The sequence below is a fragment of the Archocentrus centrarchus genome, chromosome 10 (assembly GCF_007364275.1).
Source record: "Archocentrus centrarchus isolate MPI-CPG fArcCen1 chromosome 10, fArcCen1, whole genome shotgun sequence".
Taxonomy (NCBI): domain Eukaryota; kingdom Metazoa; phylum Chordata; class Actinopteri; order Cichliformes; family Cichlidae; genus Archocentrus; species Archocentrus centrarchus.
The window spans coordinates 25,788,232-25,806,953 of record NC_044355.1 but is presented as its reverse complement, the minus strand read 5'-3'; the positions used below and the strand labels follow the sequence as shown (position 1 = coordinate 25,806,953).

Below are 18,722 nucleotides of genomic sequence, written 5' to 3'. Positions count from 1 at the left end.
CATATGCATAGAGGTGTGTATCGTGGTTCTCTTCCGATTCATCAGCGTGGAAGGAATCTGTACACTTAACGACTAATGTGTTCTGCAGCGGCTGCCTCTACTCCTGGAGTCTCTTCCCACAGCAGCCCTGCCAAGTTAGAGTGAGTTACAGGTGCTCTTTGGCTGGAGGCAGGCAAACTGCTGAGGAGTTTTTAATTGGACTTGTTGCTTTCTGTTTCGCCACTTTTCACAGCATACCAAGCATTTGAACTGATGCTAGCATCTCCATAACAGGTGTGTGTACAGTTTGCACAGTATTGTGCTCTTTTTAAAAAATTGCATAGTGTGTTGCAGGTATCAGTGACAGTTGTTCTCACTGGTTTTGCCAAAATTGTGTTAATATTTGCCATCCAACATGTTTAAATCAGAAATTCAAATAATACTGCTCGGCACAGCTCTCAAAAGATTCTAAAATAAATTGGATTATTTTGCATTGCATTGCAAGGGTCGGTCACAGTCACATTCTTTGGATTTCAGGAATGAAATTTTATGACTAATTTCCTTCTTGGTCACCTTCTCCTGCTGATCATGCAGGCGTGGAGTGGCTGGCTGGGTCAAGAGGAAATACCAGAGTTTTAAAGGCCATGTTCCCAGTTAGGTATGTGCAGCTGGACACGAGACCGAAAAACACACAAAGAGGGAGAAAAGAGGGATGGTGAGATAATGAGACAGGAGGTAAAAAGAATGAGGAGAAAGGAGGGGCAATGCATTGATGGTGTGGAGCTGTTATCTGGCTGCATTCTTTATATATTTCTCATGTCCTTTTATGGCCCTTTGGCTCACATTGAGCTCCTTCGTGTAACAGAGATGGGTTGGACAATAACAAAAGTCATGTAAAAGCTTTTTAACATCTGGGAAGAGAGCAGTGGGAGAATGAAAGATGTTTATCTTGCGAGGACATTGCCCTTTTTCCGTGCTGTTCCCCATTAATGTTTTATTAAATAACTCAGACAAAGGCATGTGACAAGATGGCAGATTAAACAGCCGGGTCTGGACCTTGTGTAGTGTTGGATGGGCCACCAGACCGAGGAAGAACTATTCCTTTATCTATCCTGTAAAGATATTAAAAAGTCTGAGCAACACAAGCTCACCAGGGCTTCAGATACTTTAGAAATTTGCTAATTTGTGAGATAAATTTCAAAACTTATAACTGTACAACCTGCAGGCAGGGAGCTTATTTTAAGCATGAAGACTAGACTGACAACATGACTGCTGAAAGACAAGCTATAGTATGTTTCCTGGCCTTTAGAGATGGTTAGGCTCATTTACTAACCTTTTTTTTTCTTTTTAAGCAGTTCACCCCTGTTTCTAGACTTCATGCAAAGCTGAGCTATCACGTGCTGGCTCTTGCTTCATATTTACTGTATAGATGTGCAAGTGGTATCTTACATTAAACTCAGAGCAGAATATTTCCCAAAATGTTATAAAAATTCACTGTTTGGTAAGCAGATTGGCTGAGTCTACGTAAATATGTTGCTTTAGCACTTACATTAAAGCGATCTGACAGTTCATGTAAGCAGTGGACTTGACTTTGGTTTTTACCTCATCAGATCTTTGGATTAGGCTAAAAGGCTTAATTAGTATCTAGTGTGTGTTTTATGCATTATCTCAGGTACAGATAATGGTTGTATCTATTTTTTAAATACTGAGTTCTATGGAATACGTGTATTTTATCCACAATGCTGGAACCCTCTCCAACTGTTACAGATGTAATGCACAGTGTTATTTTATTGTAATTTGACCTCATAATTACTTTTCATTTAAAGCGAAAGGCTAATCCAGCATGATTCCTATTGCATGTGCACAGCAGAGGAAAATGAGGAGGAGTAGAGCCAAGGTCATTAGTCTGATTTGAACCTCAGTTATTTTAATTCTCCTCTATACGTACGTGTGTGTGTGTGTGTGTGTGTCTGGCTAAATCACGTCAACATGATCACAGGTTTCTATACCTTCATCCTAGTGACAATCATGGCTCATTTTCATGAATCTCTTTAAGTGCTTTAAGGGAATTTATTCAAATTTGCTTTCAAATGTTCACCTGGACTCAAGAATGAACTAATTAGATTTTGGTGGTCAAAGGTTAAGGTCACTGTGGCTATAAATCAAATATCTGTATGCAAATTATGATGAAACAGGATAACATGACTAAGAAGGGTCAAGTCAGGGCAGACATGTAAGTACACTGAATCTTGACTGGCTGGCATACAACCACAAGGTGGTAATTCTAGCTTTTAAAAAAAAAAGGTGTGTGTGGGGGGTGTCTGTAAATGCACACCACCACAGATTGCATACTTTATTTTGTGCAAACACAGTGAAGTTCCCATGCTGTTTCTATCTGTATATACAACATGGCTGTCGGCAGCTTATCTGCACAGAGTGGTTCATTCCAGTCAGCTAAGTTTATCATTTCAACTGCCTGGAAAAAATTCTTCTCCTCCCTCACTGTTCTGCCTTGATTCATTTCTGCATCTGTCTCTTTTCTCTCTGTAGAAAATTGAAGGCTTTCGGTTTGTCATAGACCCACTAACGTCTTATTCCCCTGGCCAGCTTCCTCCGCTCAGCCTTTCATCTTCTCCTAAGGCTTGCTTTGTGTCTCCCATCCAGTATAGGGAATGCCCTTTTTAGATTTGCTCGCTAAGCACCTAAAAATAGCTATTTTAGGTTTTCATCACGGATTCCATGCGGTGTTAGGTCGGCGGTGATCCCACTGAAACGAGAGGCCTAAATATTGTACTTACAGTCCAGATCAGTCAATCCCAGATACTGAAACTCATCCAAAAATCTCTGTGATCATCTGTAACCTCCTCATTGGGGAGTTATATCTTTGTCACTTCAAGTGTTAGGCTACGTTGTCAGAGTAGCTAAATTCAAGAGGAAATACCAACCCCCTGCTGATGGTCTGTGAATGAGCGCGTCTACTTCAGGGGATGGAATGTAAGACAGAAGAAAACAAATTTTCATTCATAAACACTGTGAACTCATTCAGCTCTAACAGCCCTCGCATGACTCTGGTTTAGCTCTGCTTTTGCTGTATACGACCACACAGCTAAGAGGTTTGTTCTGTTTGAGCCTAATGGAAATCTCTGCTTTAATTATGTGGAGAGGGACCATCACAAGAGTCGTTTAACCAGACACAGTTGCAGTGATCAAAGCTTGGTTTCAGTAGTGTTTTACTTGCCTTACACTATACTCTGCTAAGCTCTCGGGCTCTGTCTCTGCTACTGAGCCATTGCAAACCCTTTACTCTGCAGAGCCTAATTGCTGTTTGTTATGGAATCAGGCTGATATTAGCCAGTTTAGCTGCTGATGCACAACAATTAGGACTGGAGCAGAGTGGATTTGTTTTATGTAAGACCTACAATATGTTACAGATTAGATTAGTCCTTTCAGATAAATGAGAGGCTGCAAACAGACAGAACAACTTCAGAATCATTACTGGGTTATTAATCACATTGGAAGCTTATTTTCTGAGTTGTGCCATTGGATGTCATTGTTGACAGTGGCCAATTAGTCAGCACCATAAGCCTGGAGTGAAATGAGTCTGGGTACACTGGTTCCTTTGAGAGATTAAGGCTGAACAAGATTGGATTTACTTTACGTCAGAAGGACAGAAGCCACATGGGCAACGCCGAGTTGGAGTCATCAGAGCTTACCGTTTAACGCCACAGCCACCATTCACCGCTCTCCACGTTTATCTAAATTTAGACACTTCTCTATAGCTTACAATACGCTGACACTACACTCTCTGCAGAGTTTCTCGAGGCAGGTCGCTTTTGCTGTGCTAATCTGGACTCTGTTCAGTCCCGTCATGATGGATGGATTTGGATGGTGTTCTGTCTGCACCAGCTGGACACAACTTAACTGACAGAGGACAGTATGGCGCTGAAGTTTGAAAGTGCTCTTTTTTTTGGAACCAATTTAATGACAGACAAATGTGGACATGTTTACTGTGTGTGTGCTTCCTCTAGGTGGGTGTTAATAAGGTTATTTCAGGTGTCTAATAAAGGCAAACCCCCTACTGGTCTGAATACCTCTTCGTGCTAATCCATTGTTATGTAATAAGGTTTATACACACACACACACACACACACACACACACACACTGTAAACCATCCACAGAGTCCTGCACTTCCAAATAAAGCTAATTACATGTTTGAGTGTTTACACTGCATGAAAGTAAGCCTGCTGAAGGATAAGTATCTGAAATAAGAATAAGTTAATAAACAGCTGCCAGAAGACTCTCATGAAGCAATGCAACCTGGGAAAAAGCGTGTAACATCTAACTAGTCTGAAAGAAAACAAAGCCTATAATTCAGTAAACCAAAAGTAGTAATTGCTGGCCTTATGATGGCTGTTGTGGGATTGCTGGGTAAATACTGCTGTGAAATACCCTTTTTCTGTTATGAGATTACACTCTGCTTAGATTTATAATGGTCTTTATGCCCTCTTTAGCATAACAGCTACGCAGTTACCACCTCCAGCATGGCCCTCTTCTTCCAAATAAGCACCTGCCTAACAGGCCACCATTAGCTCCTCGCTAGAGCCTGCTTGGCTCTAAATGTCTCGGCTATGAGCCTGCTTGGTTCTGGCTGTGAGCACAGGAGTCCCGATGCTCTCCTGGCATCTAAGGATCTGAAGACCCAGTGGAGCGCTTTCATTTTTTTTTTTTTTTCTTCAATGCCAATACTCCCACAACAATAGGAAAATCTTTAGTGTTAGCATTCTGTGTGGTAAGGTGGCTAACATTATGATTAGCTTGGCTCTTGTTCCCACAGCACAGAACTATGTAGTAACTGTAATAATCAGGGGAGAGTCAGAACTTGTGGAAACTTTAACACAGACTTTGATAGTAATAAACAAGGACAGGGTGTGGGTTGCTGTGTTTTTATTTTCATGTCTGGTGGGCTTTTTTGTTTGTATTTTCTGATGGTGCCTATGAAAAATAAATGGTCACAGTTCAGCAATTATTCAGTGAAAACACTGTGAAAACTTTAGCAGGAGTCTTTTTTTTTTCTTCTTCCTGAACAAGATCCTTTTTTTACTTAAAGAATAGGATAGTGACCGGAGGTACCTCCATGCTCCTTCCTTATTTTTGCTGGGATATCCATGGCAACACTTGGAAAGCCGCAGCACTCTTTGTGAAGAGGGAGTGGGCAGAAGCAGCTCTCTTCATTTAATGCTATGAACAGTGAAACTGACTGTTTTTGGAGCCGTACTAAAGCCAGGGGTGGTGAAGGCATGGCATAATGAATGATCTCAGAGGTATTTTGAGTTGAATCTTGCAGCTGAATCTAACCCACTGCCAACTGGTTGAACCCCCACAGATAATGTTACCTGCACTGTATGCATTGCCAACTTGGCTCTTTGTGCCACAAACTAGATTTCAAAGTGCAGCACCAGAACACTCAGTTATAATTGTGTGCTTGTACTATAACCCCAAACTGACTAATTAAACTGGCAGCTCTTTGACATAGACTGTCAAAAAAAGTCAGTTTCCATCATATTAAACCCTGGTTAAGTGTACATGAACAACACAGGCAAACTTTAGAGTGGAAACAGTTTCCCACATCTAATTTGTGATTACAGTGGACTGACTGCAGTGTCTGAAATCAAGTGGTAGCTAGCAGAGATGGCTAATGAAGAAAGGTGTGACATGGTTTCTAATTACTTGAAAATGTCATTGTTTGTTCATAGCACAGTTGGATAATATTTTTTTTTCATTAAAGTCAAGATCTACTAGATATTTTAGGGCATTTGTTTGTTTACTAAACTGAGGGGAAAATACTTCAACCAGGCTCTTCTGACCATCTTTGGCTGCAAATCTCAATGCTGCTTTCCACTGCAAGGCCTCTGTTTACTGTAAGTCTGTTGTCCCTTTTGTCTCTCTTCATCCCAATATCTTCTGTTTATCTAACCGACTCTTCTTTCTTTTCATGCTGCTCTTTCCCACAACCCCTCTCTCTGACCCCTTCCCTCCCTCTGTCTTGTGTTCGTCCCTTCCTCTGCTTTTCTCACTCTTTTCTCTCACTCCTTCTTGCTCTGTGTTCATCTCATCCGCACTTTTCTTTATCTTTCCAAATCCATCCTTCTGTCTCTGTTTTCCCTCCTTTCTCGCCTTTCTTCGTCATCTCGCCACACTTCTCATAGATGAAGCGGAGGATGTCGCCTTGGGGAGCCAGCTTTGGAAATGGGCACAGGTCAGTCGCTGTGACTCCTGACCATCTGACCTTCAACCTAACACATATACTTGACTCTAAAACAGCCCTGCCCCCCCATGCACACACTCCAAAAAAAAAAAAAAAATCATTGGAGGTACAGGAAGGAAGCTCTGTTGCTCTTTAAAATGACAGTTGAGCTTTAACATGACAAGATTTACTGTTTTGGAATTTTTTTTACTCTCCTGCCAGGAATCAGAAGATCCCATATTCATGTCTATGTGTTAAGTACATAGACTGTTAAAAAAAAAGATGGATGTAGCCACCATGATATCCCCCATTAGTTAGTGAAGTCCTGTTATGAAACATTGAGCTGGCTGCCTTTTGCCTTTGCCATTTTGGTGTTTTGAAATCGGACATAACGTGCAATGGATCAACACGACTCTTCAGTCACAACTCGTTGCCAATTGAAACGTAACTTTGATACTGATGCTGACCACGAGTTATAAAATGAACTTTATTTAATGATTGAGCCCATAAACTCATCAGGAAAGCGATAACTGTGGGCACAGTATGTAAAACACAAATTTGAAATGCTTTTTACATTTCTGTGTATGTTTTGAAATAGTAAAATGGGATACGATATGTATCTATGCTAACCACGTGCTAGCATTAGTTCTATTAATACCCAGACACGCGAGTGGCATCAGTGTTTTTTTTCATCTAACGAAGGAGGGGGGAAAAAACAGCAAATAGAAATAGAATATTTGCCCAATTTAATGTTTTTTTTAATTGCAGTATGTGCTGTTGTACATTTCCAACAAACACTGGAAAGCTGTGTCATTTAGCATTTCTCGTGCACAGGAACTTTAGCATAAAACAGTCCAGTGTTTGAGAGTGCATCATGTATACAAATTGTAATTCCTAAATGTAAGGTTAACATTAATACTTTAGCCTTGTTCCATGTTCCCTTTCCCACCTACTAATAGTGTGAGTAATAATAATTATAGTGTTGTTTCCCACCTCTCCCTGATAGTTCATAATCTGATTCATTCATATCACAATATTGTATGAGTGTCTGTGCTTGTTTCTGCCTGTATAGCTATTTTCCTAGAGATGTTAGGCTCTAGCGCCTGTGTAAGTGTGTATGCAGTTAACTCGTGGCTGTACTGTGCACCTGCATCATTAGACAGGAAATGGATCAGTGATCAGCATGTGCCTGTTTGTGGCGATGAAATTGAAATGCAATAATTTAAATATAAAAATAATGTAGATACCATCGTTTATGGGCAATCAAAGAAGTGGTACCACTGAGTTTAATACAAATCAGTCGGAGTCAGTTGGTTCTGGCTTTGATGCCAATTCTCATAATAGAAGTTGGTGATGATGATGATGATGCACATGACTAACAAGCACGTCAGCAGACCCTCTGGAATTTTGTCTGTTTCTCTAACACACAGCTCACTGTAAACATAGTTGACAAGAAGTTCTCCAGCTGCCTCCTTAATGGACAGAGGGAGTCTGTTCACACTGACAGCACAACTGGATCTGCTGAAAAGAAATCAGTGGTGATTTCTCCACTTTAACAAAAAAAATCTGCATTTTAGAGTTTTCATAAAAACGACTCCAACACAGCGTTAAGCTATTAGCACGCATCCACATCCTCTAAAAGCAGATGGAGTTTGCTTTGTTGACCTAGCCTGTTGATCAGGCTATCTGAGTACAGTGAACTCATCATGTTTAAGAAACTAGCTTGAGATGATTTGAGTTTTGTTACATGATGTGTTATCCTGCTGGAAGCAGCCATCAGAAGATGGATATATGTGGTCATAAAGTGATGGACATGGTGTGCAACAATACTCAGGCTGTGATGTGTAAATGGTGCTGAATTGAAGCTAAGGAGCCCAAAGTGCACCAAAGAAATATCCCCCACACCATTACACATCAAGTCAGGATGGATTCATGCTATCAGGTTGTTTATGCAAAATTTTGACCCTACCATCCTGATGTTGCAGCAGAAATCAACTCTTTTTTTTTCCCCCAGTCTTCTATTTTCCAGTTTTGGAGAGCCCGTGCAGAATGTAGCCTCGGTTTCTTGTTCTTAGCATGTTGTAGCTTTTCTGCTTCAAGGAGCAACATGTTGTGCATTCAGAGATGTTATCCTGCATGTCAAAATTTCAATTTTCTTTTAAAGTTTTCTGTTATTTTGGCTTCATTTTCTACTATGTGCAACAAGTATTTAATGGGTGTATTTCATTCACACTGTGAGGTCTAGCAGTAGCCCTAATCCCAAAGCAAACCTTATGCTTTGGCAAAGCTAAAAAAGGACTATTTGAAAAGTATAAGCAGGTTTTAATAATGAATGAAAATAAGGTGAATGCTGACTTTTATTTTATTTATTATTTAACATTGAGCTTGAACCCTTTTTTTTATTGTTAATTACTGATTTTAAAAAATATTGGTGTGATCCATGGACTTTGAGCTTCTAACGTGGAAAAAGTTTCAGAAATGTTGACTTGGGGAAAACTATAAGCAATTACATTTTGTGTTTTGTGAAGTTCCTCATGATCTGGACATTTGTTTCCTCTTATTCAGCACTGACTTACTTCAGCATGTTAATATATACTCACAGTGAAAATGTTAGCATGCTGCTGGGATGCCATTTTTTCTTTATTCAATCACAAAATCTTGAGTGGGTGATGGAGCTTGATGCTCAAAGTCAGAAAATTGCTAAAGTGCATCTTGGGGGGGGGGGGGCACATAAATTTCCCTGGGTAACTTATAATATAAACGTGAATCGAAACTTTAAAATAAACTTTGTGATGGTGCTCGAGGGAAAGCTGGGGTGGGGTGGGGTGGGGGATCTCCAGAATCCGTGGAATTTACCCTCCAGAAACTCTGAACATCCCTATAACATTTCATGCTGATCCATCCGGTTTCTGTTGAGGTTCGGTGCAGTGATGAATCGACAAACTGTTCTCCACAGATTCTGCAGACATGACTGCCACAAAATAACTGGTGGCACAGCTACAATTAGATATCACTTTACTGAAAACCATATCAGTAATGACTCTGCTTCCTGGCAAACTGCTCAGGAAATCCTGTGCATGCAGCACAGTGCATAGCTAATTAGATTGGAGACCAAAATAGGGAGTCGTGTAAAACTTGGTGAATTAATGGTCCCTCTGTATGCATGATTATCTAACTGGTTCAGCATTCTGGAGCTGCATGCTCACATGGCCTCAAGCTCCGACTGGTGAAATGAGTGATTAAAAGTACCAAAAATAAATAAAATAAAATGACTTGTAAAATGAACGCTCAGTGCTGCTGCACAGACAGAGGCAGCCAACAAGACACCAGTTTATAATGTGATTTCATATCTGTTTGAGCTTGTGTTCGATGGTTGCTGGGCACCTGCTGCTGACATGATGAACATGTGAGTTAACGGAAACGCACGGCGGAGCAGAACACTGGAAAGATAGCTGACATGCCTCTGCTAGGACTGTTTGGGTTGTAGAGACAGATCGGAGTGGAGGTTAAGGAGAAGTGCTTTTCTCACGTTTTGACCTTTTTAATGAATGAAGGACTAGAACCCCATCAATGCGTTCAGGAGTTGCATAATGGGCTTTGGAGGGATTCTGTAATGTGGTGATTTGTTGCGGATGTAATCATCCACGTTAAGTTCCCTGTTCATTCAGTCCAACCATGCCAAGCCACTTTTACCAGAAGTCACGACACTTCTAAGTAGGACTTTAATCACTTTCTAATCTGATCACATTGCAACTAGGTGGCTGCCATATAAGTAAAATAAGAAGGTAGAAGCAGATTTAGATAAATACAGACACAGGAGGCAAAATAGACATTTTGATCTTTTATTTTAAAAAAATGGCATCCAGCCTTGATCTTTTTCTTGAAACGTATCAGAGACTTTATCACCATCAAACGATGAAGAACAGTTGTGCTCATCATCTATATCTCCCTCACAGCAGTGACGGTGCTGCCATGGCATCAGGAACTCCGGATGTGATGACCAATCAGGAGCCTGCTGAGGTCCAGGAAGAGTGCTCAGGTAACAATTTGAATATTTTCTGTTAATGTTTGATTGGGAATCTGGGCATACTCAGTGTTAATATATGCAGAGTAATCACTGTAATCACATAAAAAGGTCATGTCTCTGGTTTGTATGGTTTCAACCTTTTCTTTTGAATCAGGCGTTTGCAAGGGCATTGACATCCAGAGTGTGAAAGTGGCCTTTTATAGTTTTTATGTTAACTGTTTCTACTCTGCAGATTGCAAGTATGTAAAACTATTTACAGGTTGTGGAGTTAAGGAGTTTCTGTCCAGTCTTTCATGCTGTGGTTAATGAGGCTTCCACGATGAAAGTAAAGTTTAATAATGCTTGCATTTTACAGTTTGGAGCAGTGAAGAATAGGCAGTCCAGGCAATTTTGTACATTCAAGCATACACCACTCAAGCATAACATTATGACCACTGATAGATGAAGTGAATGGCGCTGATTGTCTCTTATCTCTTCATCATGTCACCTGTTAGTGGGTAGGATATATCAGGGAGCAAGTGAACATTTTCTCCTCAGAGTTGATGTGTTAGAAACAGGAAAAATGGGAAGCTTGAGGATCTGAGTGAGTCTGACAAAGACCGAATTGTGAGGGCTAGAGGACTGGGTCAGAGCGTCTCCAAAACTGTTGCTCTTGTAGGGTGTACCCAGTCTGCAGTGGTCAGTATTTATCAAAAGTGGTTCAAGGAAGGAACAGTGGTGAACCAGTGACAGGGTCATGAGCAGCCACGGCTCACTAATATGCATGGGGAGTGAAGGCTGGCTCGTGTGGTCTGATCCAACAGACGAGTTACTGTAGCTCAAATTGCTGAAAATGTTGATGCTGGTTCTGATAGAAAGGTGTCAGAATACACAGAGCATCACAGTTTGTTGTGTCTGGGGCTGCAGAGCAGTCAGGGTGCCCATGCTGACCCCTGTCACCCACTGAAAGCATCAACAATGGGCACATGAGCATCAGAACTCGACCACAGAGCAACGGAAGAAGGTGGCCTGGTCTGATGAATCATGTTTTCTTTTACTTCACATGAATGGCTGGGTGCATGTGCGTCACTTCCCTGGGGAACACCTGGCACCAGGATACACTATGGAAAGAAGGCAAGCCGGCAGAGGCAGTGGTGATGCTTGGGTTCTGCCATCCATGAGGATGTTACTTTGACATGCACCACCTACCTAAGCATTGTTGCAGAAATGTACACCCTTTCATGGAAACACTATTCCCTGATGGCTGTGGCCTCTTTCAGCAGGATAATTCTCCCAGCCACAAAACAAACATGGTTCAGGAACGGTTTGAGGAGCACAACAACGAGTTTGAGATGATGACTTGGCCTCCAAATTCCCCAGATCCCACTCCAATCAAGCATCTGTAGGATGTGCTGGACAAACAAGTCTGCTGGGAGGCTCCACCTCACAATTTACAGGACTTAAAGGATCTGTTGCTAACATCTTGGTGGAGATACCACAGCACACCTTCAAGGGTCTAGTGGAGTCCATGCCTCGATGGGTCAGGGCTGTTTGGGCAGCAATGGGGGGACTAACACAATATTAGACAGGTGGTCATAATGTTACCTAATCGATGTATGTGGAAATAGTAGTTTTCTATATAAAAGTCTTCTGTATAAAAAGACTACAAACACAAAAAGTGTACTCTTTGTTTGCTTTGTTTCAACCTTTTAAAATAAAATAATCAGAAAAAAAAACTTTTTTTTATTTTGTATTTTTATAAATACAATTTACAATTACAAGTGACCTAAAGATGTATAAATTAAGAGAGAAAACTAGCATGTATGCATTTTTATGAAATATATTAAGCATGGTTATTTATTTATTTTTTTTAATCTATATACTATAAATCTGCTTAGGCTTCCGTATCAGGAGGAGCTTATTAGTGCATGTTTTGCTAATCTCTGGGGTCTCATTTAGTAGAACACACACAAAACCTGTGCTGGTGCTATCAGCTCAGAGTGTTTCAGTCTAGGATGAAAATAATATTGTTTCAGAGATGGCTGGATGGTGTTACTCATCAGTCATATCAGCACTGAGATTTTATACACGCTCCCAGCAAAAGAAGATCAGGACAGCTTGAGCAATCGCAAACAAAAATCTCCTTGCAGGTTGTGGCAGGAAATGGAGGAAAACACAAGGCTATTGCAATCTCACTCACACACACACACACACACACACACACACACACAAACTTGTGTGGTGTGTACAGATGAACAACAAACAGAACGGGAACCAGGAAGACTCGCTGTGAAGGTTTGAAGTGTGTGGATGTGGAGTGTTTAAGTTCTTGGCTTTTTGTGGGCTCAGCAGACATGATGGATGCAGCCTTTCATGCCCAGGCTTGAGGTCCACGATAATTAAAGTGAATGACAGTCAGTCATTTGTTTTCAGGAAGTTCTCAGTTTTGACTACTGCACTAATGCCCACTAGCCCCTTCATTATGTTTTCATTTCTAATGCAGGAAAAGAAAAAAAAAAAAAGGTGTAATGTTTGACCTCCTAATCCCACCCAGGACATTGTTTCCCTCTCAAAGGTCACCATCCTGTCACTGCACGAGTTCAGCCGAGTTGCCCCAATATTGACCTCAGACTGCATTGAAATTTCATGCTTCTATTCTGTGCCTGAGTCCTGTTAGTGACTGACAGAATGCATATGGAGAAAATATAATATCTTAGCTCTACAGTGACCATAGAGCTACACTGACCTTACACTGAATTAAATGCCTTTTTCAAGGCAGACCTTTTAGCTTTAATAGAGTATTGTGCCTAAAATAGCACAATAAATGGTGCTGTTGGGTGGTGCTTCCCCCTGATATTTCATCTTGGCCATGCAGAACGGCCTCTGAAGCTTCATCAAAAAGCATGCTGGAACCTCTTCAAGTAAAGACAGCAGCCCACTTTGTGGTGTCAGACAAAGAGGGGAGCATTAGCATCCAACATAACTTTGCAGAAACTGGATGAAAAATTCTGTGTGGTTTAATGGCATCTCATTAAGATGCTAAATTTGGTTTTTAGTTTGAGTCTGGTCTGCAGTACGAATGTGACTTTTAGTTTTGGGATGTCTTTGGGTTTCTGTGTTATACACACACACACACACACACACACAATCCAAAAGAAAATATACTGTAAATTCTTAACATGTTCTTAAGTGGGTGACCCAGAAACGTAAAGCATCTTGGCCCCAGCACCAGGTTTAGACGCCAAACATTTTTCATTTGGGATTTAGCTCCAACCAGAAAGTGTATTTTTAGAAAAGGAATGCTCAAGATTTCCTGACAGGGTGAAGGACAAAAATGACACAGCTCGTATAACATCTTATTTTGAAATCTCTTCCAAAGAATTTCTGTGGATGGCTCAGGGATAGGAGTTCTCAAAATAGTTCAATCACAGTTGTTGTGTTTCGCTCCCGGCTTCTACTTTGTCCTTGTTGTTTCCATCATTCTCGCAACTCAGCCTGTTTCTGATCACTCCCTGGGGATGTTGTGTCAATCTCCTGGGATTCTTTGGATCCATGTACCAATTGGAGCCTGCTCAGCCCGATAGCTAATATCAGCCGATAATATCAGCTGATGTGTTTGGAACACTACAAACACAACAACCAGCTGATCCTAGCAGAGTCAGGCAGAGTGTGAGTGAGTAAATTAAGTAAACTGCTCATAATAAATGTTAGGGAAATCTGTTTATGTTTAGTGTGTCTGAAAGGAAAAGAAAGATCGGCCAATATATTGGAATATCGAAATCATCAAATATTGTTACTGTTGTTAAAAAATTTGGTCAAGCTGTAATAACATCATAGACTGTGAAGATGTCGTAGTCTACGATGAGCATCTTTGACTTTCATTTAAATAGAAATGTGTGTTCTTGATAGTCACTTCAGAATACTCCAAATTTACAGCAACATAACATGCTTCTTTTTATTTTATTTGTTTTTTTGCACCTTAGAAAACCCACTCGCGATGTTCAACTGCTGATGTCGTTTGGGGAGTCTGGCTTGTTTGGCTACATTCAGATTTTGCTTTTCTCGCCATCCTCAGCTGCACTTTGGTTACGGTTCCAACCACAGACGTTATATAAAAGATGAGCACAGCGACCGATACATTCCACCCTGGTTTTTGAACTACTGTTTTACACCCTTGACTTTGACTTTGTCTTTTTTTTTTTTTGTAAAACCAGATGTGACCATGTTTGGATTATAATTAAAAAAAAAAAAAAAGAGACACATGGTATTAAATAAGACTTGAATGTAATGTTTGAGACCATTAAGTCACAATGTAAATGTTTTAATGAGGCAATAACTCTAGTGAGAAATGGGGTAATTTTCTAACACTTCACAATATTCACTTCTTTTTGAAACAAGAGGAGCTGCCCCCTGCTGGTCATTAGAAACAGTGTAGGTTTAATACACTTCTATAATGGCTTCATTTTGCAAACCCAAAAGGCTATGTCCATCTTTTATATACAGTCTATGGTTTTAGCCAGTAAATGTCAACTAAGAAAATAATAAACATCATGTTTTCATTATTAGTATGTTAGTATTGTTACTGTGCAGATCAAAATAAAAACATTGCACTATTCTTGTTTCGCACGAGGTGTGTGTGTGTGTGGGGGGGGGGGGGGGGGGGGGGGTTGTCTACCAATCGGAAGGTCAGTGGTTCAATCTCTGGCTACTCCAGAATCCTTGGGCCAGACACTGAACCCTGAGTTGCATCCATCAGAGTGTGTGCACGGATGTTAGACAAGGTGATTGGGTGTAGAGAGAGTGTGTGATTGGGTGAATGAGGCTTGTAGTAAAAAGTGCTTCCATTTAATAGAAACACATAGTGCATAAATGCTGAGCTACCCCACAGCTCTGTTGCATGTGAGAGAGGGAGAGGACCATTTCAAGTTCTTGATGAGTGCTCTGGTAGCTGTTTAAGAAATTATAAAAGAGCTGTTGAGTTTTTCCACTGTGGTGCTAATGGACATAGACTCACTGTGGTGTGGGTTTACAAGCTTGAGTTTGTGTGTGTTTATGCATACATGTGTTTCTGTTTTCATGTCCGTCTCTGCGAGTGTGTGTGCGCGCGCGCACACACGCACACACACGCGCACGCGCGCACACACACCCACACACACACACACACACACACACACCAGTCTATCTGTGGAGTTCCTTCTGGGCTACCTACCTGTGTCTTTACAGCCAGCACAGGGCTAATTACTCTATAACTGGAGTTCACATTAGGGCAATGTGTAAAGATGCTGTGTGTGTAATTTTCTCATGAATACGTTATTGTGCACCACGGTGCAGTGAGTCATTATTCTGTCTTCTCAGGAAAGAAGAAGTCCAAGTTCCAAACGTTTAAAAAATTCTTCGCCAGGAAGAAGAGAAAGGATCCATCAGCTGCAGGAGCGGACACGGGCCTTAAAGCCAGCCAGTCGAGTGACAATGTCAGCAAAGCATCAGAGACACTCACTCGAGCGGAGAAGGATAAGGGCTCCGGGTAAGATCTCACACGTTAACTGTGACAGAAACGCTTTTATTTATTTATTTAAATCACGCAAATTTACATGCACGTAACTAAAGAAAACCAACATAGGGCAACATTTCAAATAATCAGGTCTGTGTATGTCTAAGTAATCCATGCAAGCCAAAAGCTCAGGTTTCAGACTGCTCTAAACACTCTGTATGATGCTCTGTATGATGTCAGAGAGAGGGGATATGGTCATATCAAGCGCACCGCTCTGGCTGCGAGTAGGCCACCCACCTGCTGCTCGAACCTTCTGTTTGTGAGTGACGAGCCAATAAGAAGCAAATTGGTTTAAAGGAAGAGGAAGGGAACTAAACCCATACATAAATGGTGTCACATTTGACTTTAATACAAATCTATTTCTGTGTTTCCCTTTCAAATGTATTTCCATGAAGGTGGTAAAGCATCTAAAGTGGTACTCAGAATGTGAGACAGTGAAGCCTGAAGTTGACTACATTGTTGGGTTGGTGGTAGCTCTCATCAAGCCAAAATGTGAATCTGGAATATTACTCTCGCTCCTTCACGATTTTATTCAGCCTCCATTTACTCTGTGCTGCAATGTTTAAGGGATTCATCCACAAACTGTAGCCACTGAATCTGTAGCCAAATATTAAACTTCTACCCATTTTTTTGGAGTTCATTCCTCCATTCAGATAAACAACTTCTCTTGTCAACTGATGACATGAGTTTAACGCACCAGTTCATTTAAGAAAGGAAGGTGGTGTTTCAACATCCATCTCCTGTTCTGTCAAACTCACCTCAGCAAAGCCTCGGGGTTTCCTGTTTTTGGAACAATTAGAGGAATGATTTCCTGTGCACCATTCCTGAATTTCTTTGTTGTCCTAAGCTGTGCCACTTCCTGCTTTCTCTACTCTTTGTCTTGTCACAGGATATGTCTAGTTAAATTTTACTTCGGCTCTTCTTTCTAATCACTGGGAGACAACACACCATGATTTAAAAAAAAAAAAATATTGCTTCAATTTATGTTTTTTTTTTCTGGATTAAAGGCAAACAAATTCTAAACTGTCTGCATTGATATTGTTAGTATTTATTTAACCTGTCAAATGGTTCTTCTTGTTCTGCCCGTCTGGTTATAGAAGCTGTGAAACATCACTCTGTGTTGTGTTTATTTCTTTGTCTTCCTGTTTACCAAAGGTCGAAGATCAGTCTGGGAGGCAAGGCCTTGTCACATGACTCCGTGTTTGTTTCTGACTCATCGGAGGCCAACGAGGCACTGGGGGCATCTCAGGACAGCATTCATGGGAAAGTGAAATCACTGCAGGTATAAAAACACAAACGCAGGACTTCTGAGATTCAGTTACAGGCTCAACGATGAGCCAGGCTGATGCTAAATTCCTCTCAGGTCTAGTGTACCATACTGACCCTGACCCTTGACTAGAGGGGTTATTAAGAAATCATGAACAAAGATTCACAATCTGACACATTTAGGTGTGTTTAGGAGTGAGCGCTTCTATGACTCTGTGGACAAAGCCCTGCCAGCTGATCTACTTTATATTTAGCCTGTGGGATTATGGATAAAAAGGGGCATTAAATAAGCATGGATCGAAACTTTTGTGGAAAAAAAAGCTTAAGTGTACTGTGATAAACGCAGCAGTTCAGACAGGCGTAACTGATGCGTTTCACATATAGAGATTAAAGTTCTGTCAAAGCAGAATGAAAGGACGGCGTGATGATAAGAGAAGCGGACAGATAGAACAAGTATCTGTCACAACAGTGGGCTAAAAGGGGAAGACATGAGACCCAGATGGACACACTGACCTCCAGTGAAACTGCCCCACTAAGCTACAGTGGAGTGAGAATTAAACCGCTCCTTACCGGGATTTGCTAAAAAGAAACACTTTCTCCTGTAAGTTTAAAAAAAAACAAAAAAAAAAGTGGAAGTGTTTTGATTTGATCCTCTTTGTAGATCAGACGGTGCATAACAGCATAACAGCATGCTTAATAATCCAATCTAGCAGTTTTCAGGCAAAACAGTGCAGATATGTTGGCTAGATAGAAGCTGTGAATAAATCGATTTGCATAAAGTGAATTTATTGTGGAAAATCAATTTGATGGAGATTTTCTGATTTTAATCCTCACCCTGAGCTGGGCTGCCTGTTTGATAAGCAGAACGAGGTCATCCCAGAGCCCAAAATAAACACATTATGCAAGGATCAATATGTTACGAGGTGCATAGTTATTAACATGATGCGCATGACAATGAGATTGGCTTTCATATAGTAACTCACTGAACAAGGGCGGTGCCCCTGTAAGGGGTCAAAATCCCTTTTCCTAAAAAAAAAAAAAAAGTCCCAGAAAGGAAAAAAGTAAATTTGATAAAGTCTGAAAATGTCTCTTCCCACAAATCATGACCCCAAAAAATCTGTAAACTTTGTAAGCAGTTTCCTTTCTATTAAACATGCTGCTCACTAATGCAGGATTCATGGCCCTGTGTTAATTGTCCATTAGCATAGTTCTTTAGCTATGCAGAGAAACGTTTTATGGGAATTCATCCAATGCTGAGACTACTGAGACACTCCAAAAAAAAACCCCAGCAGCACATCACCCAACACAGACAGCATAAAAGATGGGTGTTGCTGCTGTGATGTCACAGATGAAACAACAGTTTTCAATGCATTTTGAAGCTTGACGTGACAATCGAGGAGTAGGTCTGACCCGGAAGCTCATTGACTAGCAACATGTCAATCACATGTTGTAGCCAATGAGCATGTCTTGGATAATCCTCCTTTCTGACACTTAGGATGATCGATAATTTAAAAAATGGACTTGAAATGTTATTCAGTATGACCCAAACTAGCGACCAGGTCCATAAACTCATCAGGAAAGCATTTACTGTGATCAGGGCTGAGGGACGTTTTTCCCAAAGACATCTGCAGGACCAACCACAACCACAGCTATCACTGCCTGCTGGCCATGAAAA

At 40.9% G+C, this 18,722-nt stretch overlaps 1 protein-coding gene across 2 annotated transcripts in view; it reads left to right on the top strand.

Moving 5' to 3' along the window:
* Positions 1-18,722, top strand: part of LOC115786677 (cancer-related regulator of actin dynamics) — a 47,673-nt gene that overhangs the window by 17,083 nt on the left and 11,868 nt on the right. Inside the window, exons 1-5 of one of the 2 annotated variants that reach the window (XM_030739000.1) lie at positions 5,837-5,898; positions 6,187-6,236; positions 10,181-10,263; positions 15,586-15,754; positions 16,937-17,063. In XM_030739000.1, the coding sequence (XP_030594860.1) occupies positions 5,866-5,898; positions 6,187-6,236; positions 10,181-10,263; positions 15,586-15,754; positions 16,937-17,063 (462 nt within the window). In that variant the 5' untranslated portion in view covers positions 5,837-5,865. Of the gene's footprint in view, positions 1-5,836; positions 5,899-6,186; positions 6,237-10,180; positions 10,264-15,585; positions 15,755-16,936; positions 17,064-18,722 lie in introns of those variants that run through there. The other variant, XM_030739001.1, reaches the window with a different exon arrangement.